Source organism: Tyto alba, unplaced genomic scaffold, assembly GCF_018691265.1.
Source record: "Tyto alba isolate M040663 unplaced genomic scaffold, T.alba_DEE_v4.0 Super-Scaffold_9, whole genome shotgun sequence".
NCBI classification, from domain to species: Eukaryota; Metazoa; Chordata; class Aves; order Strigiformes; family Tytonidae; genus Tyto; species Tyto alba.
In genome coordinates, this window is record NW_024881330.1 from 3,027,438 (window position 1) to 3,049,732 (window position 22,295).

A 22,295-nucleotide genomic window follows, 5' to 3' on the forward strand; every position below is an offset into this window, starting at 1 on the left:
AATAAATACCCATCAGAACTATCTTTGGATCAACTGAAAAACTTTGAAAGCTGCTTGCAGTTCTCCCCCAGGCCCCTCTCAGCTTCAGTCTACAGTGAGTTTTGCAGTGGAAATCACACACCTTTGCGACACAGAGGAACAGACATATCAGCAAGGAGGAAGGGGAGAGGGATCACCTTGCCTGAGCCATTACGTTGCCATTTGGAGAGTCTCTGAGGGGCAGGCTTTGCTGGGTCCACATCCCACTGCTACTGCTGAATGAGTCAGTGACCTTTCCATGGATACAGCCCTTCTTCTAGGCTAGTATTTGGGTTGACACTGACTATCCCAGACTGTGTGAGTCAGAGTGCTGCAGGGTTTGTCTGTATCCGACAACCTCACTCAAACAAAATAAAACCTTTCTATTCATTATTGACACTGTTGCCCTCATTTCTGTTCCTGCCTGGGAGTGAGGAATGTCCAGCTAAGGACAAGCTCCACCACCAGCATGTCTCCTAGAGCTTTCTCTGCACTGCTTTCCACTCCTTGGGGAACACGAGGCCATGGACACAATAGATAACACTTGGGTACTCAGATCTTGGCACTTCACACCACCATGATCAGACTGTCCACTAGAGCACCTGAAGATATGTTTGAAGAGATTCTATGGTTTCTAAGAGGAGAGGAAAGCACGTACGTGTAATGCAATTCAGATTTCCTCCTTTCAGGTACTAGCTTTTATGGGCAGTGGATAGAAATATAACACCCAAGTCTAGAGTATTCTAATAAAGCCCTGAATGCTTCTGTAGAGCTATTTGTAGATAATGGGGAAAACATATCACAGCAATCCTTAATTGCAAATCTGTCCCAAGACTAGGCAGTAGGTGGATGGGAGATCACCTCAGATTCTCCAGCATGAACCAAGTTGTTAAACAGCGAAGGACCACAAAAACCCAGACAGAGTTAGTTTAGCTCGGAGGGAAAGGAAGGAAGTCCTTTTGTGGAAGTCCTCCCACAACCAGGTTCTTCTCATGTATGAGTCAAAAGACGAAGGATACCTTGAGGATGGGCCAGCTCCCTGGCCAAGGCATGCAGTCATCCTTACCAGTGGCATTACGAGGACACCGGACAGCTGCAGCATCCCCAGCGGGCGTCTCTTTCCAAACCACAGAGGCAAGACTTTCCTCGTCACAAATTTCGTGGGGCTCTGCAAGGAAGGAAAGACTCCATTGGGTAAAGCCTCCTCAGGAGGGACATGGAAAAGGGAATGGAAAGAGGAAACAGGGGATCTTGGTTTGGAGGGAAAAGCAGTGTGGTGTGAGCCTGGAAGTGAACTCCCAACTCTGCAGCTGCTTGGTGCATGACCCCTGACAAAGCCACTTAACCTCTCCGGAATTTGCTCTGCCTGTCTGAAAACTGGGCATCCATCCATCCCGAGGATTAGCTCACTAATATGCATGTAACAACCTGGGAACTTCCACTAACATGCTTGCCTTGCCTTGTGGCAGGTCTTTGCAAGAAAGCTGTTCTTGATACACCCTACTAAAGAATTTTATTTTCTTGTTTAATGGGCAGATGTCCACCTTTTGTAGGTGAACTCCATGGCTCCAGACTATTATTTTCATCCTTCAGGGTCACAACCTCCAGGGTTGGTTGTGTCTAAAATGAGGCTCCAGCAGAAATAAGTTGGAGTAAGAATGAAGGAAAGAACAAGTAGATGAAAAAACAAGATGGAGATATCCCTTGGGTGGACTTCATTCAGGCCTTCTGTCTGCTCCCATCATATGCAATAACATGGGGAGAAGATATGAACACCAACAGGCTGGATCTGCATCAGCAGCTCATTTCCAAACACTGCTGCAGGGTCCAGGAGACTGCAGAAATGTGTTTTGAGGCATCACAGAAAAAGCTCTTTGGAAGGAGGTTTTCAGATGCTTCTGTCTGTGGGTGGAGCTGATCTGGCCCCATAGTCAGTGGGACCTGGGAAAAAACAGTCACCGCAGGAGAGCTTTGTGCTGAGAAACTCATTACTTACAGCACGTAAAACGGAGGGAGCCATGAGGATGGTGTGAAAGCTATTTATCACTCCTGAGGTTGGGGAGGAGAAAAAACTTGATTTAATGTTTTTTGATTACAGCTTTTATTTATTGTGCATGTAAAACTGTCAATAAAAAGGAAGCTGAGAGCATGCCTGCAACTGGTCAGGAAAGGCAGCCACAAAGCCAAAGCCAACCAGCTGCGGAGCCTGGCAGTTGCCTGCTGAGCTTCCTTCCCATGCAGGAAAGTGTTGCCCATACCAGGGTCCAGTGGTGCCAGTAGAAGAGACATGCCAAGGTTGTAGGGAAAATGTTGATCTGCCATAAAAAAAAAAAAAAAAAAAAAAAAAAAAAAAAAAAAAAAAAGAGAGAGGCCTTGAGTTTTCATGTTGCTCCCAAGGGAGCGATGACCCTGAAGGCTTCCTTCTTCAAGAGACCGTGCAATGGACATGCTTACATAGACCATTTCAGGACCTTCATCACGGTGCAAATACCTAATGATGGTCATAACCCACTGCTGCTCTGGAACTACCCAGAACATCAATCTGGCTGTGGGGAAGGCTCAAACCTAAGATTATGGGCATGTCAAGTCCTGCTTCTTTGAAGGACTCATACGAGACCCAGCATGCTGCCTACACATCAGTGTTCCTGGAGTCAAGCTCCAAGGCTGTGTGGCTCCAGCCCCAGCTGCAATTCAGAGACAGATTCCTCCCCAGTAGACACTGGTAATGAACAAGTTACTCTCTGCTTGGCAACAGATGCTCCTTCCCCTGTTTTAAAATTCCCTTTTGAGTAATTGCTATTGTAATGAAATCCCAGAGGACAAGCCGGACCCCTGCTGTGCTCTGAACATATGGAGAACTAGTCCCTGTGCCAACAGCTTATGACTTCTGCAGATAAGCCAGAACATGGATAGAAAAGAGGCAGTTTCACTTCCAACCTGTTGACATAGGACAGAGAGATTAAATCACTCAACTGTGACCGGCACATGGTCACCCAGAGAGCCTGTCACAGAGCAGGGAGCTGAATGCAAAATTTCTGCCTCCTGGGCCAGCACCTTGACCACGGTCACAGATTCTCTGCATCAAGCTGTGTTTCAAAGGAGGGTTTGGGGGATGGGGGTGGGAAGCTTTTAGCACCCTCAGCCACAAAACAGACCACATCAAGAACCAGAGAGGGAGTGTGTTCACATCTGACTTCCCCTTTCTCCTCCTCTGACCTGTCAAACCTTCCTGGCCTTATCACCCCTGCAGTCTCCCTGGGGACCGCTGAGGGATGCTGTGGATCAGAGATGATCCTTAGAAATACAGATTGGCATTGTCTTGCCAGTGAATGTAGAAGCAATTCCCAGGCCAGGAGAGAATAAGTTCATCCTCTTTTTTTTTCTTATTTTTTTTTTCTTTTTTGATGTTTCTTTGTAACAAAATCCTTTCTACTAGAGTAACCTATTTGCACTGGGAGATTTTAATAACTAACCCAATTAAGCTCAATTCTTCTGTTCAAATCAAATCATGCTGGCATTTGATACTTTCTCGAGAACAAATTGAGCGGGTTTATTTTTAGCCTCTGATGATTCCCCACCTTCTCCTTCCCTTGCAAATTAACAACTGCACTGAGACCCTCCTGGTTTTGAACCCTAGCAGGGCTCAGTCCCTGAGACATGCCTTTTTCTTTTGAGCACTGCGCAGGCATCAGCCCCTGCAGAAAGAGAAGAAAAGATTGGGCTTGTTCTGCCAGGGCCCCAGCTGGCACACACTGAAGCTGAACTAAATCTGCATCGCTCTGTAGACACCACCAGACAACCCGGTGCTAAGATTTTCTATGGTGAGGGAAAGCTTTGTGGTTGAGTTAGAAGAGATTTTCACACGCCACTGCTAATTGAGAGGCACAGCTTGTAAGGAGAGGTGATGTCTTTTATTAGAGTGTAGCTGGAAAGAGTGAATATGCTGTTACACAGCCTCTTTTTCTGTTATCTTCGAGCTAAATGGGCTGAAACTTCCATGCTGAAGTGCTCTGGCTTTCATCTTTGTCTTTAGCAGTTTGTAAGGGAGTCTGAGGGTCAGCTGTCCTCAACACGGCAGATCCGCCCCCAGAAACATCTGCACCAAAACTGCTCCCTCTGTGCTGAGCTTCAGCCTGTCTTTTAGGGAGACACCCCTTTTCACTAGGACCACCAGGAAGGATACTGCCATGAAAATCTCTTCTGTCGCTCACTGAGCTGCTCTGGCAATTAATTACCCTTTGGGTCAAAAATCAGGGCCTGTTACAATCGATGCAATCTGACTGCCAACATCACATAGGCCATTGATTCCCCACCAGCTATTTCACCAGGCACTTCAGCTGAGACTGAGAAAGAAAATAAAAATGGTCCACATGCTTTTTTTTTTTTTTTCTGGCATCTGTATACTGTGTGAGAGACAGACAGAAACATTCACACTTGTAAGAATTCACTCCTGCTTATTTTTCACATTAATCCCCAGTTTTTCCCCTGTTCTATAGCTCACAATCCCTCCCTTCTGGCTTTTGCACCCTCAAATGGATGCTGCTCCCATGGCTATAGCTAGAGGAGAGTGAGATTGAGTAAAGCTTTGACATTTGTCTTTTTAAAAATTGTCAGTGTTGTACAGATCTCCCAGAGGCTAGGTAAAGGGTGGGAAACTACTGCAGCATCCTCAGCACTCAATTACTTCATGGACTTGAGACTGATATCAGTTTTTGCTATCAAACAGCGTGTCTTTTCCTCTTTTGACCCTATGGCAATGAAAAGATGAAAAACATCAAGGCCAAACTGGTGGGACTTACCAAATATTTACTGAAATCAGCATGGTTACTCTGGCTTCTGCAACAATTAAATCAAGCCCTTGGCACATCTTGTGTCCAGGTTATGGGCAGGGTCCAACTAGATCACAACTCCTTGTTGCATTCAGCTCTCTGACACAGGATGTGGAAGCTCTTTCCAAAATCCAAACACACACCCCCCCTGCACCCCCATGGGATACTTACCAGGACACTTTCTGTCGTTGCACTGCTTATACTCTTCCTTGGGTCCCTGGCAAGTCTCTCCACCGAAGAAGGGTCCATAGCACACACGGTCACGTCTCTGAGTCCCACCCCCACACGTGGTGGTGCAGCTGCCCCACACTCCCCAGGCCTGCCACTTCCCATCCACTGGAAACAAAAAAGAAGACAAAAACAGCCTGTCATGTCCCAAATATGACCCGCAACAGGAGGAGACAAGGTCCCAAGGTAAGCACTGGAACATAGCATGAGTAGAGCATGGCTCGGTGGGAAAGGACGTCTCCTGCCTTGGATCTTTGTCTGATCCTCAACAGACATGAAACCAGTGTGTGCTCTTTCCCATTGCAGCAGCCCTTTAATGGTTGAACGGTGTTCTCGTGTTTCTCCTCAGTATCCCCAGCCCTCTGCAAAAACAGACTAGAACGTGACATTTGGTGTGTAGAGTGCACAGGCATATGGCACAAATATACACCAGCCCATCTCTGAGGATGCGTGATAGAGGGGCAGGGATTCAACCTGCCTGGCAGCCACATCTGCCAGCCAAAGTCCATAGCTTCAGTTCAGCTGGGATGTACAATGTATGTGTGAAAATAGACCTTCCCCGAGAAGGTCTGGCTCAGGGATGCAGAGAGACCAGCAGAGCCGTTGGGCGAGAAACCATGAAGAAACACCAAACAAATCTCCCTCCAGCCATTTTCAGTGCACTGTTGTTTCGTGTTCCTTGGAAAGAGATTTGGGACATTGTTTCATTCCCCTATATCTTCTCTGAACATCTTTACAGATTCAGTGGTAAATAATACTTCTTTTACAGTAGCAATGGCTTTTATCAAAATGCTACTTCTTTTACATTAACAATGGCATTTATCAAAGCACTATAAAAATGTTAATTGGCCCTCACAACAAGCCTGGAAGGTAGGGAAACATTCTCATTTGCTACATCACAGATGAGAAACAACAACTCAGTGACAGAACTAGAGCAAGGACCTAAGTCTGCTGATTACTATTTGGGTTTTAATTAGGAGTTAACACATCATCTTGGGTTGAATAATTCCTTTGGGGAGGGCGGGGGATGTCTTTCTTCTTCTCCAAGGAGTAGACGAAGATTATCAAAGAAGAGGGATAGCACCAACTTCTGGCGCTTTCTTTGGTGACATGGTATGCAGTCAAACACATGACCAACACTGCTCTGACAGCTAACTCTGAAATCAGTGGGACAAGTGTGTCTGAAATCAGGTGAGGTCCTTTTTGTCTTCTTGGAAGATCTCGATGAGTTCCAAAGGAGTGAGATACCTAAACACCAAAACTCACTAGAGACCATGTAGGAAAGTCCAATACCTGTCTTAAATACTGCTTATGCTCTGCGGCAGATGGTGATGCTACCAGAAATGATAGGGATTTCTTGAGGAAACAAAATTCCCTGAGGAAGATCTACTGGCTTCTATGCTTGCAGACTGATAGAAAAATACTTGCTCACCTGAGAAAGTTATGAGAAGTGCCTCGAAAATCTGAGATGTTTCTGGACATCCCTGTTCTCTTGGAAAGGGAAGAAAGACCCTCTCCATCTCAGAGGTTCACTCCTTCTCAGTCCCATGGTCTAACAGGAATGGAGCACCCAGGGAGAGGCAGGGAATGGGCCAAAAGAGCAAGAAAAATTAGTTGCTGATAAATCTTGAAGGCTTCTAGTTGTTCAAGCTTTCTTTCCAGGTCAGAGTATTTTCCACACCTGCTAACCCAATTACTCCATTTGCAATGGCCTCCCTCAAGACTTCTGCAAAAAAAGGAGCAAACTGCACCTGCAACTTCTGTAGTGCTGATGTCAGTCTGAGAAATGCAGATTTCTAGTGTTGGGTGTGCTCTGATATCTGCTTCAATTTTCATTGCTTCTCCTGCATGAAATGGCTCTTCTGGTCCATGGTAAGAAGACAAGGTGATTATTCTGAATGTAAGGTACTGGCTACAATAGCTGGGGCAGCAGGAATTATTGTTATCATTATTATTGTTACTATTATTTATGTTATTGTTATTATCATTATTTTAAGACACAGCTAGATGAGTACAGTAAGTGACAAGCCTTGGGTAGGCATGAATCAAGGTTTCATTGAGCCAGTCCTCATCACAGACAAGGTTCAAAGCTGTGATACAATGGAGGTTGCCTCCCTCTTTGCTTCAACTATAACTAGGAGTGGTAAATTGGAACAAGAGGAATAAAAAAAAAAAAAAAAAAAAAAAAAGAAGGAGGAGAAAAGTTGAAGCATTGTGGAGACAAGGAAAGAGTTTCACTGGTATTTTGTTTACGGTTTTTAAGCACATGCTGAAAACTGATATCTAAGGTTAGAAAGACACATTCCCTGTGGGTTATCACTCACCTCTCTGGATCTCCTGGAGCATTTGCCAGCTATGGGTTTTGGCTGGCGTGATCTGTTAGTATCATCCACAACCTCCTTATTACTGCATTACTGATGAAAACCGTGCAACTATTCTTCCAAAGAAAAAATTTTACAAAAGCCTGCCCGGGACTGCAGAGAAAGATGGCCCAAGAGAAAGAAAAAGTCATTGGTCACTGACCTGGGCATTGGCGTAGGAAGCAGCCTCTGGTTTCCACCCAGTGTCCCTGGCATTCTGCTCCCCCGTAGGAGGGTCCATTGCACTCCCTGGTCCGCTGCTGGGTGCCGTTGGAGCAGGAGGCAGAGCAGGAGCTCCAGCTCGACCACTCATTCCAGTTGCCGTCCACTGAGTGTCCCAAAGAAAGATAACAAAACTGAATGTGAAAATCGCTCCCACTAGGAGGCATGTGCAAGAGTCTCTGGCCTTTGCCTACGGGGAAACAAGGCAGGGGAGGACAAACCAGAGCCACAGAATGTGAGAGAGAGCAAAGATCATCAAGAAAACATTCAGACAACTGTGGAAATGGCAATTTTTTGGGACCCTCTGCAACCTCTAACTGGTATGTTACGGCCCAGCAGGATGTGAGTGCCATATCATTTCAATTTTTATGTCTGTATATAATACCATAAAAGTTGGAATTATTGATATTGCACATTCCAACATAAAAGTAAAAAAAAAAAAAAATATCACAACACAACATCAAGTAGAGAACATGGATCATGTTTTCACTGAAAATTTTGAAGGAATCAATACATTAGCATGACATTCCCCATCTTGGGTAATCAGCACTTTTTGAGGAAACCAATTTTTCACCAAAGCAACGCATGAGTCTGGAGGAAAAGAACTTTCTCAAGCACCCAAAAGCTCTGTTTGCCATTAAAACACATGCAGACACTTGAATCACAGTATTAGTCACAGGAATTCACACTCCTAGATGGAAACGCTCAGAGCAAAGGTGTGCCCTAACAGAAGACCACGAGAAGAATGTGCTTGTGTGGTCAATGTACTTCTCTCACGGCTGAATTAATGCTGACAGGCTTGATATGTCTCTACACAGCAGTGTCTTTGATAATTAAATAGAGCAGGGAGGGACAAGACAGGTTATCGTAGGGATGGGGTTGGAGAGAAACATGAATACATCTTATTAGCGTGGTAGTGTGAGGCATTCCCAAGTGTAGCAGTTACACCTTAATTGGTCCCTGATCAACAGATCCATCACCCAGTCTGCTATTCCTGGAGCACTTTTTTCTCATTAGCAGTGGTCATCATGCTCTGTTTAGCTCTCATTAGCTGATAGCTCTCACTCAGAAAAACAACCTGCATCCCTGAAAAATCTGAATTCTGGCTCAAATCACATTGCTGTGGATTGCAGCTCATTTTCTTCGGCTTTGTTTGTCAGTCCAAGAAAAGTACATGCAGCTTGGTCCCCTGTGTAATCTTCAAGGACTCCAACAGCCCTGAATAATCCCCACTGCAGGTTGAGCAGCTTTCTGTTTGCAAGCATGTAAGAAAAAGTCAAAAACATCCAAACGAGCAACTGTTAACTCAGAGGGGATCATGTGAGATTGGAAGGTGTGAAAAATCAGGCAGGCATAAAGGTACTTCCAAAAGGTGCTTGTTTTTAGCAATCCAAGCTTGATATTTTCATCGTGCATAAATTCAAGGCATCATGTCAGTGCCTATCAATCCCAAAGAGGGGAAATGAAAGAAGTGGTGACTGGCAGGTGATTCCTCTCTGGAAGTGATCCAAAACCTCACAACGTAGCTCCTACCAGGTATAAATTAACGTGGCTTTTCTCACTGAAGGTAGTGTCTGCTAGTTTCTATTTCTGACCCTCCTTAGCATTCTCCTATAAAAAAGTGAGATTTCTTTTACCAAAGTAAATGTTACACTTGCAGAAAAAGCTGCATTTACCAAAAAAGTTGAATTTACCAAAGCCCTACCAGCTGCTCTGGCAGAGGTGATTGGCAGCTTCCCACAAGTGTGAGCATTTGGAGGTGGGCAAATAAAAGAGCCCCACACCCATAAACTGCTCATTCAGTGGGGGAGAGGGAACAGGTAATTCCCTTTGAGAGATTATTTATTCATAGACTGTAACTTCAAAGGTGTTTTAAAAAAATGGAGACATGGGGATGGCTATGCTGCAGCTCCCCACTGGTGTAAAGATGTTTCTTGGGCAAGATGCTGAGGGCTGTGAATCACACCCACAGCAAAGACTGCTTGGTGCCATTGTCACGCTGCAGCATGAGTCTATCAAAAATACTCACTGGAGTCTGGCTGGCGTAGTCTATGCAGAGACTGGAATTGTCTTCCCCTTTCCCTCTCTCTCTAAAGGAATCGGGGCTCAGCCTGGGATATCTACTGCTCCGGAGGAACAAAAGCTCTGTCTTCCCTGCAGCAGAGTGTTTTTATCAGCTGTAGTACTAAATCCTCAGAGCGGGATGGTAATAAGCGATACGAGTGTCTGGTGTGTCAAGCGCTGAGCAACGCCCATTGTTGTGCTTCAGTGATTCCCCCAACACCGCACTCATTTGGCACTGCAAAGCCACTGATTGCTTTTGTGGCATTAATTAGAGCTGAAGTCTTGCAGTTGAGCCGCTTGTCTTTTCCACCACTGTTTCATTCGCCGCAGTGTATCCACATATTTATTTGTATTTAAATTAATTATGGATCAGTGTTAACTCAGGGTACGCTTTATTGCCCAAGCAATGCCAGGTCTGACTTCTTCAATTTGTCTTTTTATGACAGAGTCAATGTGGTGTCTGGGATGTTCTTATTCTGATTAGAGTCTTCTGGACCACAGCCAGAAATCCGAGGATAGTTTTGGGGGTAAAAACTGTGTGGGAAATGCCAGGAGGCTTCTCACAAATGTTTTCACAAATTCCTTGTCACTCCCACAATCCCTCTCCTCCTCCAGGGACATAATAATGTCTCATAATGATTCTCATTAAACTAGAAAAATGTCAGTTCACATTACTCTGGAAGACCGTGGAGTGGGGGGAAGTATTGGGGAGCACCCACATGTTAAGATCATGTTCACCAGGATGCCCTAAGTTAAATTAATGGGGACTCGGTGGTAAACCCAGAGCCTGTCTGGTTCAAGGGAAAGAAGCCTTGGGAGCTCTAGTGGATTTCCAGTGTTAAAAGTCATTTCATCTTGAGGTTTCTTTCTGGTGTTCCAAAGAAAACTTGGGGAAGGGCATTTGGAAGTCAAATCTAGGGGTAGGGAAAATGTACTTAAAAGTGTTAAAATATGTCATGGAAGGTTCTCAGGCGTCTCTTAGTCCGTCTCACCACCCCAAGCAGGATCCGATACAGAAAAACTTGAATATATAGTGAATTAATGCATATATATTACTAGCAATTAAAACTATTAATTAATTCCAGCACAATAACAAACCCAGTCAGGCAAAGTAACTTTAAATGATTCACTGGAGATAACTGGTAAGAATCTTAAGATGGTCTTGGAAATAATAGTGACAGCTGAGCCAATCCAGATCCATCCCATATAATGTGTCCTCTGAAAGTTATTACGCATTACAAATCCGAACCTAAGGCGATGCTTAGCTGAATAACACCAGAAAGCACCTCTAGGTTGCTCCTCCAATGTGTCCTTTCCTTATAGAGGATGATTTTGGGGGCAGTGCAGACTGTGTGCTGATTCAGCTGAGGCAGCTATAAACCCCCTTGATGAGCCATGGGTGGGCACTGTTGGAGAGGGGGAGACCTGCCGGAGGGAAGGTCTCGAATCTCTAACTGCCTTACCTGGGCAAAGCGCAATGTTGCAGAACTTTGTTTGCTTCTCTGGGCCCTCGCAGGGGTTCCCACCAAATTGCGGAGGCTTGCATGTGCGGGTCCGATCCCTGTACCCTCTCCCACATGTGGAAGAGCACAAGCTCCATGGAGACCACTCGTCCCAGGTGCCATGCACTGCAATCAAAGCAGAAGAAGTACATTTCTTTTCCAAAGGAGGTCTGAAGAAGTGAGTGAGCCCACAGAGCACAGCATCTTCCCACCCAGAATGAGCAGCATGTGAGAAGTGAGTGTGGGAAGGCCAGGAACAAACCAACCCAAAATGTGCAAGAGGAACATCATGTAATTTTCTGTTGTGATATCGACACCAAGTGTCTGTTACTTTCCAGTCTATTTGAAATAAATCACAATGCACTTTTAATTGACCCTAATTTTTCAGATTTTTGAGCCAAGATAAAAGGTCATTTTTTGAGCAAACCATGAAATTCACTACCAAGGACCAAAAACCCCACCACCCTTTGGAAAGCAGCATAACCATCATTTTGTCACTTCTTACTCTTATTTCCCTCCCTCAACACCTTTTCTCATTGAATCGTCAAAAGCTACAGTATTTTCAAGTTCTTAGAAAAGCTGTAGTCTGGTTACTAATTACTATGATACATCAATGACATCACAGGGACAAAGCTAAGGAGACTTGGAAGAATAAAATGTGTTGGGCAGCATGCTCCAGTAGTACTCAGACCACCACTGGTAACTCCTGGAATTAGATATCTAAAACCTTCTAATCTATATTAATCTAATCTTCTCCAATCTAATCTAATCTAATCTGGCCAGGTTAATTATGGAAGGTTAGTGACTGTAATCTCTAGAGGCCAAATGTTACAAGAAAATACTGATCTCTCTTAAGGGACTAAATCCTTTCCAGCTTTACCAGAGAAGCTAGCACAAAATCAATAATGCTTCAGGAAAAAAACAAACAAACAAACAAAACAAACAAACAAACAAAAAAACCAAAAAAAACCCAACCAAACAAACAGCAAAACAAAACATAACAAAAAAAACAAGCAAACAAACAAAAAAAAACAACAACAAACAAAAAAAAACAGGTACTTTTCCAGTCCTTCATCCGTTGCTAACAGTGACTGATCTATCAATATCAGAAAAGGGTATAAAACCTAATATTTTGCAATTGTCACCAGGCATCTTGCATGATAAAAGATAACTAGAGGAGTAAATGCAGGAAGGAGCATGGAAGAAAAGCTTGGTGGTTTCACCATTGTAAAACTGGTTTTGAACAATGATGTTGCCGATCGGGAGTCATGAGTAACACAACTGGTTTAATAGCATAACTCTTCAAAATAATGTCCAGGCTCCTCAGACTGTACTTTTTTTTCATCAAAACCATGGAGGAAGGAGTATGAAAACAGAGATGGTGGCTGGCTCAATTCATAAATACACCAGCAGCCTGAGTTTTTCATGCTGATTTTCAATGGTATGCCTAGTGTTGGCATCTGAAAGTGTCATCTGGTGCTTCTCCTTCCCAGTCTGTCCATGCTTGGAAACACCCCGAAGGGCACATGCCTTTCAGATGTACTGTGTTTATTGCCTTTAGATTAGCATGGAATTGTCCACGCCGTGCAAAACAAGTGCCCATCTAATGGTGCTCGGTCTAGTGAGGGTGTATGAGGCTGTAGGGTAAAAAGAGAAAGAAGAGGAAACAAAACCCATCTCTCTCGAAGTAGATATCACGGAGGAGATATCACAAGCAGTCAATCTTTTGTACAGTGCACCTCCCTCCCCCTCCTGCCCATGCATACATGGAGTGCTCAGCCCACCTGGGCACACGGCAGAGTTGTTGCACTGTCTCTGCTCCCGGAGAGGGCCGCTGCACTGAGTGCTGTAGGAAGACGACACGCAGAACCTCGTCCTGGTCTGCCAGCCCTCCCCGCAGGTGGTGGAACACACACTCCATGGGGACCACTCCTCTGCCGCGGGGTCACCTGTTGGGGGTTGGAGCAGAAGGTGAGGATGTGGCATCCTTGGTACCTGGATCTCCTGGGCAGTGCTTTCCAGGTTGCACTTCATCACTCGCTGGCGGTCTGTGAAGCTGTGCAATGTGTCCCACACACGGCGTGACAAGAAGGGCGCAAAGGGATTGGTGAGAAAATGTGAGTGTTGACAATGGGCTAAAAGTTTTTTGGGATTTACTATACAGAGCTGTAACACGAACACAAAAAAAAAAAAAAAAAAAAAAAAAAGGGAAGGACACTGTGGAAGTATCAGGGCACTGGGCAGGGCAGGCTCCACCACTGATGACGAGCTGGTGGATCTAGCCACTGCAGAACCATGTGATCTGAGATATGTAACTTCTACCCAGAGATAGTACTAATTAATAACAGCGATTAGACAGATATAGTAAATGTGTCCATAAACTGAGCAGTTGTAAGGATTCAACTCCTTTCCTTGCCTTCTCACAGCCCCTACTGATGCAGATTGGCAGAGGAGGAGCCCACAAAATAGAAGATGACAAAGCCTGAGAAAGACATTGGCTGAAGTAATCCCACAGAGATTTCTCTTGTCATCTCCTTCACCCAGTGAGAAGATCTGCCTTGAGTATGTGACACAGAACAAGGCTGACTGTTCCAGGGCATCACACAAACCCCTATCAGCTGCTTACCTGATAGAGCAGTATTGGAAAGGCAACTAGAAGTATCCCATTGAACAAGAAACGGGAGTGGAAAGCAATGAGACATATTCCCTTTGTCATTTATATCCCTGCAGACAGACAGTCATGCCAGGAGTGTTTCAGCCAGGCTACAGACTACAGATAAGTCACCAGAAGTGTGACATGGGCAGGGAAAGGAGGTTTTTTTCCATTAGTTTTCATAGGTATTAGTCTACCCTTGAGAAAATGCTTTTCTCCCGCAGATGTAAACAAAAACTTGCTCTGTTTCTTTTGTTTAAGCTCTGTATTGTTTGGGTTTTCAGATTTTTAATGGATTACTCATAATTACACATGATAAACCTAGAAAGTAACATTTGGTATGTATAGAACACAGGCATATGACACAAATAAACACCAGCACATCTTCGAGGATGCATAATAGAGGGGCAAACCCTTCTAGTAACAAGTTCTTCAGAGCATCAGACTGCACCATGTCACATCCTAACCAGAGGTACCTGGCAAAGTATGGATGTTATCAGAAGGATCACGGCGCTGGGTGCAGCGGCTAAGCATGACTTCAGGGGTTGTACAACATGGAACAACCTGAGCTGCACCCAGCACTTGGATATGTTTTCCCACACCACCACCCCATTCCCAAAGAAAGGTGGACAGCAGATCCTGTATTAAACTGACCAACTGCAACATGGAGCATGAAAGAGATTTGAGCAGTGGGATGCTACAGCTTGAGATCTCAGACTGCTTGTAGGGCAGTGATGGTTATAAACCAGCTGTGTGAAAGCCCATGTCAGTACTGGACCTCTGATGGGGACTGTAAGGGTTGGACACCACCAAACTGCCCAATATTGCCTAAAGCTGTGCATATCTGACTTCTTCCTCCAGGTGGTATATTTATTTAGTAGTGTCTTAAGGGGAGTTTTCCATGTGCAATGAAATTTTATACAGGATTTCAAGTGTTTGTGGCTCTCAGCAGCCTGGTCATTAGGATTTTTGGTAGTTATCTCTGTTATTTGTTGTGTCATGATCTTCAGCACATTTACTTTGAATGTCTCCAGTCATTTAGGCAGTTGGTAGTTAAAAATATGCCCACTAATTGGAGGCTGGTGAATCAATGTGCACTGGCCTGTTGAAGGGAGAAAGTGTAGAGGAAGACCTGTCCTTGATGTATAATGGACAGGCTTTCGTTCCTTCATTTACTGGCTGGACTTAGAAAGAGGTGGAGGTAAGGATGAGACTTTCTCTACCTTATCTATGCCATCATAATTATTATCATGAGATGTAACTGCTTCTGTTCATTAAGCCAAAGTTGCTCAATACTGTTTAGTTTTGCTTTTGCATTTTGTTTCATTAATCTACCCACCTGGTTCCAGTTAGGTAAATGTTATGGACCACTGGTCTTTCTCTAGGATGTGTAAGATACAGTGTGTGTTTTGAGGCCTCGTGACTTCAAGAAACCATTGCTCCCATACCCTGTTTCTCAAGTATTAGACCTGCTGATATAGAGAGATCTGCAATTCCATTCTGCTGCCTTACCAATAAGGAACTCGACTGTTTCTGTCAGACAGACAGTCCTGTGATTCTTTGAATTTACCACCTGCAAGTTACCTTTCTGGTACCATCATTTCAGCACTTGCCATGCAGCGTGGCCCAGACTCCAGGAGATCCCTCTTTGGCCCACAAATCCCAACCATTCCTGCTACCTATCATTGGATGCTGCAAGAACAGACAATGCCTTTACATTGCTCAGAAAATGCCCTTCACCGACCTTCAGCAACCTCCCCAGTACTGCTCCCACCATCATCAAGTTCCTCAGTGGCAGGAAGCTGGCATTTTTTAGTAGTTAAATGCTGCCAATTTGTGCCCAAAAGTCTTTCTGAGAGACTTGCAGAGATACACTGCTCTCTTCCATCAGCAACTCATGGCTTGGAGAGCCTGCCATCCCACCACCTCCCCACTCACACCTGGCTGTGGTTTTGAACTCTCCATATTCAGACAAGAGTTGCTGTGTCACTAGGTGAATGAATGACATCTTTGAACCAAATTCCACCTCTTCTGCCTCTTTCCTCCTCTCTATTATTTTTGTCCTTTGCCCTCTCACAGTAGAAATATCTATGATTAGAGGTAAATGTCCTCAATTATCATCTCTCACATTGCACCAATGCCGGCTTTTAAACCCATACTGTAGTTTGTTTTCCAAGTGCTGGTTACTCCTTTGGGTTTGGTGTAATTTTTAACTGAGCAATTTATCTCAGTCTACTTGGGCTCTATTTCCAGTCTGGTCTTAAACCTTGCAGAAATTCTATTGATTTTCAAACCATGAGAGACGCAGTTTTAGACCCTCTCAGGCATCAGGACAGGCTCTCTCATTCTCCATCCAAGAAAAGCAAAATATTGCCCCAAGAAGAGCAAAATATTGCCCATTGCCAAAACTATGGGTGATAAGAATTTCTGCACCCTTGTGGGTCAGACTGCAGCAAATACAAATTACTGGATGCAATATTTTCCAATTATTTACCCCAGAAGTGGATCCTGGCTCTGGTTTTTAATATAAGGGCAATAAGCCTACCATGCTTATTGGGTTTGAAAGCCCCCTACTACAGCTCAGCACTGTCTTATAATTAGACCTGCCGGAGATGCACTCCACCAAATTGATTTTCACCCCCAGAGGACAAGGGTCCATGCACTGCCCTCCACCATAACTAGTGTCTGTAGACAGATATCTCTGCAGGATTGACCTTTGATTAGTCCTGTGATGCTCCAGGTTACCTTGGGGATTAACAGGAGTGTCCCAAAGGAGTTTGCAGGGATGAGGACCCCACTTCAGGTGGGAAGATGGCCCTTTGCAGAGCTTGCTGCTCCCACAGAGCCAGTTGCAGAACCTCTCCTGCAGCTGGAGAGGGCCCAGCAGGTACTTCAGAAGGAGACACACTGGGCATCACTCCATGGGGATGTAACACTGCAATGCAGGATCCTTTCCAGAGCCTGTCCAACCCTAAGAGTAATTAAGCTGGCCTTACAGAGAGCTCAGCTGGCTGCGGAGTCCCCATCAGTGCCTGCAGATTCCCCATGACACTTTCTCCCTCGGCACTAATGGAGTGGCACATCGCTGCCATCCCTCCACCAGGATCCCTTTATTTTTTGGCGTCATTGGTCGACCTGACATCTCGCCACATGCAGCCGCTTCTTCGCTCGCATCCTGCTGCTGGCAAAGACCTCCTGGAAGCAGTCTGTGGGCTGAGCCAGGAGGGCCCATGCCAGGGACCTGCTGGGCTGGATCTCACTCTTGTGCTATCGCTGAGAGAGACACGTGGGCAGCCAGCGGCACCACAGCTGAGAGCACAACTGTGCCAGAGCCTCAGGGCCAACAGGACCTGGACACCAGGGTTGCAGAGGTTCTTGCAGGAGAAAATACTGATCTTCAGCTGTGCAGGTCTATCCCCTCATCCCTAGTCCTTATAGCTGGCATGAGTTATTTTTTGTATGTCACATTTTTCCAGGTCTTGACTGGATGTGAAATGGCTTATCCCTTACAAACTGTGTTAATTACCAGGGAAGATGTGGGCTTTGCTTTGGCAATCCCAGCTACAGACACCATTTAAATTCCTTCCTGGACTGTACCCTCTGCCTCATCTTTACATCTCCTCCATCCTGATTTCTTTGAACAGCTTGGCTGCAGTTGCTGCTCCTGGGATAGCGACAGGAATGTGGCAAGCTTGCAACAGGCCAATGCACATCTCCAAGCCCATGCTGCACTCAGGGATACCACAGCCCAAGTCAGCCATGCTACAGCAGTGGCTAGGATGACAGGGAGTCAATAGAGATGTCACTGAGCCCAGAGGCAGCATCCAGCTGCAGAGCAGGAAGAAGTGCCAAGCTATAAACCTGATGGCTGGGGAAAAAGCACTGGGGAAGCACCTGGGACCACGCAGAGTAGGAACAACAGGGGACATCAGAAGACCTGCCTTGGAGTGCCTTCTCTTCCTCCACATTTAGACATGTGTGACTGAGGGATTGAACTCAGCAAATTAGCAGTGCAAATGCCCTCCCTCTCCTTCAGTTTTTTCCAGCCACCACTGATCCTGCAGGCAGCAAAGCTGCTCCCACTGGAGGGAACAGATTCAGTGCAGGGTAGTAAGGACATTCAGACCATCCCCTACCTTGTGTTGAAATCCACAACCCCAGCCATTTCCCAGTCACCCCCAGAGCCTCCACACCACACAGCTTCCTGACACTATTCACTGCTGCACACTGGCAAAGTCTCGATGGGTTGGATGGAGCACAGCTAATTTACACTAGAATATCACCCACACTCCCTTATAATCTATTTCACATCTCTGGCTTTTCAAATCACCTGTCTGAATCTTTTTTAGAGCACAAAATATTTGTAAAGTCACTGGAGAAAGATTTTAACCTGTAGTCAGGTTCAGCACGCCTTGCTTTGCCCAAGACCCAAGATGTGTTGAGCTCCTGCCACAAAAGCCAGCTGTGAAGGGACAACACAAAAAGTCTCCAGATTTCACCTGGCGTAGTTCTAGGTCCAATTCATGCCCATCTTCCCAGATCACACTCTCTGATATTACTACATATCATTTCCCTTCTGTTGCAGAAGGGTGGGAGGTCGGGCTGCAAAACCCACCAGATACAACTCCGTGCAGAACATCAAAAACCCAGTGACAGAGGAAAGCAGTCCTGCTCTCTCCCCATCAAGCCCTGCACACCTCCTCCTACAGTCAATGAGAAGACATGACATGGACATCAGGAAAGAGGTTGTATCACAGTAAGGTCAGCTTTGGCTTAATGAACCATGGCTGTTTAGATAGTTCAGACAAAGCAGTGACTAAGAAGTAGGCAGGGTGATGAGAAGCAGTTTGTGAGATGCATAGTCTTGTTAGGGCTTTGTGTCTAACCCTTTTTGGCTTCTCTGGCTAATGGCAACAACACAAAACCCTATAAGGTAATGGGATGGTAAAAAACTAAGTGATGACCATTTTCTCAGTGTGTGACTTGTTGGATAATCCCACACTAACCTGAGGGGAAAAGAGTTGGTTAGCTGGGTCATTGAAACAGCAAAGCGTGTCAATGGAGTCAGCCCAGCCCAGCCAGGAATTGCAGTGACCAGGCAGTGTGTCAGCTCCAGAGGCTGTTGTGGTAGGTCAGAGCTTACCTATTTGAGGTGCAGGGTACCCGTAGTGCTGCAGTTCGTCAGTGTCCTCTCGCTTTCTGTTATCTGTGGACCTCAGCGATTGGCTTCTGGAATTATAGCGTCCATTGGCTATGGCAAGGTAATGGGTCATGTAAATACACCTTGGTTCACTCTGCAAGATCTTTCACTACAAAGGTTACACGTATAAACAACAGCGACCTGCAATGTTTGGTTGACACAACCACCTGCTTTCCAACCCCAGCACCCCTGGCCACCAGCAGTCCCCAAGACTTTATCACCAAGCCAGCCTGCAAGACTCAGACTGGCTGGCAGTTCAACCCCTTGTTTCTCAGTGAGACTTGGGACCATGCATATGATCCCTTATGTCTGGTCTTTAATCAATTGTAATGATTTTCTTAGGTGTCTGTACTCTTTGCTGTACTTGTGGAGGATTTAACTTTTTAAAATGTGCTGACAATGAATCCCACCGTCCCTAGCAGTATTTTGAGATATGTGGTGATGACTGGCAGTATTTTCTGATGGAAAACACTGCCTTGCAACCAACACCTACTTAGCAATGCTCTGTAGAGTAACCAGAAAATGCTGAGTGGAGCAGGCCGGTGAGGACAGGTGAAAAGGAAAGGGATAGCTCAAAAGGATGTCTCCTTCACAGACTCTACCCTACCACCAGCAACAAGGAGGGATGAAGTTCTGGTATCAACAAAGTGATTTATGTACCAACAGAGTTTTGTCTGGGCACTTTTCCAACTCAGGTGAAAGAGCAAAGCTCCTGACTCTAGCGTCCTAATTGAAAATCTCCCACTGAAGACCATGGTGCTGAGATCGGGAAGTAAATAATGGATCCACTGTAAAGTAAAAGCATTTGACTCCTGACTGACAGCTAGCACCAGTGTTCCTTCCAAACCCACATTTCTTCCAGCTTCACATTTATATGCCATGTGGATCAGCCCTGAATTTGTTACAGGGGAAACTAAAATTTCCGTTCTCCGTGTTATTAGGCATGTTGCAACCCTGACACTTGCCCTCCCTAGTAAATAGAGACACAACCAAGCAATAGCAACCAAATCCCACCCACCAGAACTGCCTGCTGTAAATCAGGAGAGCTCAACTGACTCCACCAGAGTCACGCAGAATAACAGAGAGAAGAGCTGAGCCCAAGTAATCTGTGATCTGGCAACCAATTTGTTTCCAAACAGCAAGTATCAGACAGAGGATCTTTTTCCCCAAGGAGGTAAAACAGTCAGACATCTTTTCAAGAAGTACAAATTGCCAAAAGATGAAATGGTGACAAATTTGATCCCAGAACCCTGAGAAAATTAATAAAGGTTAATGAAGCTTTAGTGTGGTGGCAGAAGTCTTTATTGCCATCCAAAAAGGGAAAGCAGAGGAGGGAGAGGAATGATTCAGAGATTCCCTACAGGGAGCCAGACTTTATATTCAGCATCTTGGTTCATGGAAGAGGCCCATTTAGTTTGTGAAATTATATTATTTCTAATTACTGCTGCCTGAAATCAAGACTTAAGGAATTTAGGAACAGATCGCGCCGACTCTTCAAAACTTTCCCAGCACCAACTGGTTCCAGGCTGCTGGCTGGAGGGGATGGGATGGGGCAGTCACCTGCCTGCAGTCATCAAGGGAAAGGCACTAATAGCCGGACATCAGGACTACAGTAGCAGGACTGTTATCTGCATACACCTTGTTTTCATCCGGCTCTTTACTGGAATAGAAAGGGCCCAAATCCTATGCTTTTAATAGCTACAAAGTTATAAGACTTGCCTCTGTGAGATTCAGGTATAAAAAATGCCAGCCTCTAACTGGGTTTTCAACATCCAGTATCCTGAGTTTGCTTAGGAGGCAAGTTAAATTAGCCCCATATTTGGGACACATCAAAAACCCTGCTCCATTCCCACCACCCATTGCTGGCTATACCCATGCACTTTCATCTGCTTGGATTTAAATCCTCTTCATGAAAGCATACAAATCACAAGAGCAAAAAAATTCTCCATCTTCAGTAAATCCCATAGGCTTCCCAGAGACTTGTTTAGGCTGGGGGTAGATGTAGAGCTTGGATGGCTTTGTCAGCCACCTAGCACAAGGAAGGTGACAAGGAAAACCTGGGATTGCAAATTCCAGAAGAAACCAGTGAGCATGGATGGGTGAATGGACACAGAGGTAGGAGACAGGGCAGAGGAAATAAAGATAAAAGAGTAAAACAAAATTTTTAGATGCCACCCTGACACCCCAGATGTCCTCTCACCAGTTATTTGGGACCCGTCTTACTGACATCTGCTAATGACTGATCCTAGTCTTGAAGGAGCTGCCTGATTTTCTTTGCTCCTTCATGGATATGACAAGCCTGCATTGTTATTGCTCATCCTAATTAAAGGTAATCAGGTCTAATGGCTGAACGTGTTACCCTTCCAGTTTTCCCCAAGTCTCCTCCAGCACAGGTTGCTCCCAGACCCATGCTGGGGTTGCTCTGCTGCAGCAGGAGGCCTGCCTTCCCTTTGGAAAAAATGTTACAGAGAAATAAGTTTGTCTCCATTTAACATGGAGCATGGCTTGGGTTTAATCTGGACAGTTTCCTTGAATATATGTAAAAATCAACTGTGGTTCTGAGCAACTGAAGGAGAGGACAGGTACCTTATGAACAAGGAAAAGTTGGTGCAAATGATGCTTTGCTGTGGGTTTTACACAACTGAACTTTATGGGGTGGAGGCCACAAAATAAAGGCAGTGGGGAACTGGTTGAATTTCAGCAGCCCGTTTCCCACAACAGGCTAAGTGGAGAGGTGTAATACCAGGATCAAAGGAAGACCTAAACTTGATTTATATCCCACCTGTATAAATGCCATAGGGATGGCACATTATGAAAATAGCCAGCACCTTGGAGAAGCTAGCGTGAGAGTTAGAGGAATAGTGCCCTTAGAGGAAACACAGAGATGTTTTGATTGCAAGTGAAGGCAATCACATGAGATTTTTGAAGAACAGAGCTCAAATGTGGATGCGGAGGACGGTCTTGCAATGCTGGCAGTAGTGGGAAGAGGAAGCAGGTGACCAACACTTCTAATGAGAACATGTAATGTGTCAGACAGCACCTTGCAACACTACCAAGGGAAAAAAAAAAAAAAAAAATTGAAAGCAGAGACTTTGCAGTGTTGCGGGCCAAGATTTTTACATCTAAGCATGTCTCATCAGAGCTACGCACTCTTCCCTCTATACTCGTCCCCCAAACAAGAGAGGCAAAGAAAATAACAGGATCATGAAAATTAGTCAG

At 45.2% G+C, this 22,295-nt stretch overlaps 1 protein-coding gene across 9 annotated transcripts in view; it reads right to left on the minus strand.

Moving 5' to 3' along the window:
* Positions 1 to 22,295, minus strand: part of ADGRB1 (adhesion G protein-coupled receptor B1) — a 280,012-nt gene that overhangs the window by 132,161 nt on the left and 125,556 nt on the right. For 6 of the 9 annotated variants that reach the window (XM_042785909.1, XM_042785907.1, XM_042785906.1 and 3 more), the window contains 6 exons: positions 19,020 to 19,127; positions 13,008 to 13,172; positions 11,185 to 11,349; positions 7,599 to 7,772; positions 5,019 to 5,183; positions 1,085 to 1,186 (listed from right to left, as the gene is read on the minus strand). In XM_042785909.1, coding sequence (XP_042641843.1) covers positions 1,085 to 1,186; positions 5,019 to 5,183; positions 7,599 to 7,772; positions 11,185 to 11,349; positions 13,008 to 13,172; positions 19,020 to 19,127 — 879 coding nt within the window. The remainder of the gene's footprint in view (positions 1 to 1,084; positions 1,187 to 5,018; positions 5,184 to 7,598; positions 7,773 to 11,184; positions 11,350 to 13,007; positions 13,173 to 19,019; positions 19,128 to 22,295) is intronic. The other 3 variants (XM_042785908.1, XM_042785904.1, XM_042785910.1) reach the window with 2 other exon arrangements.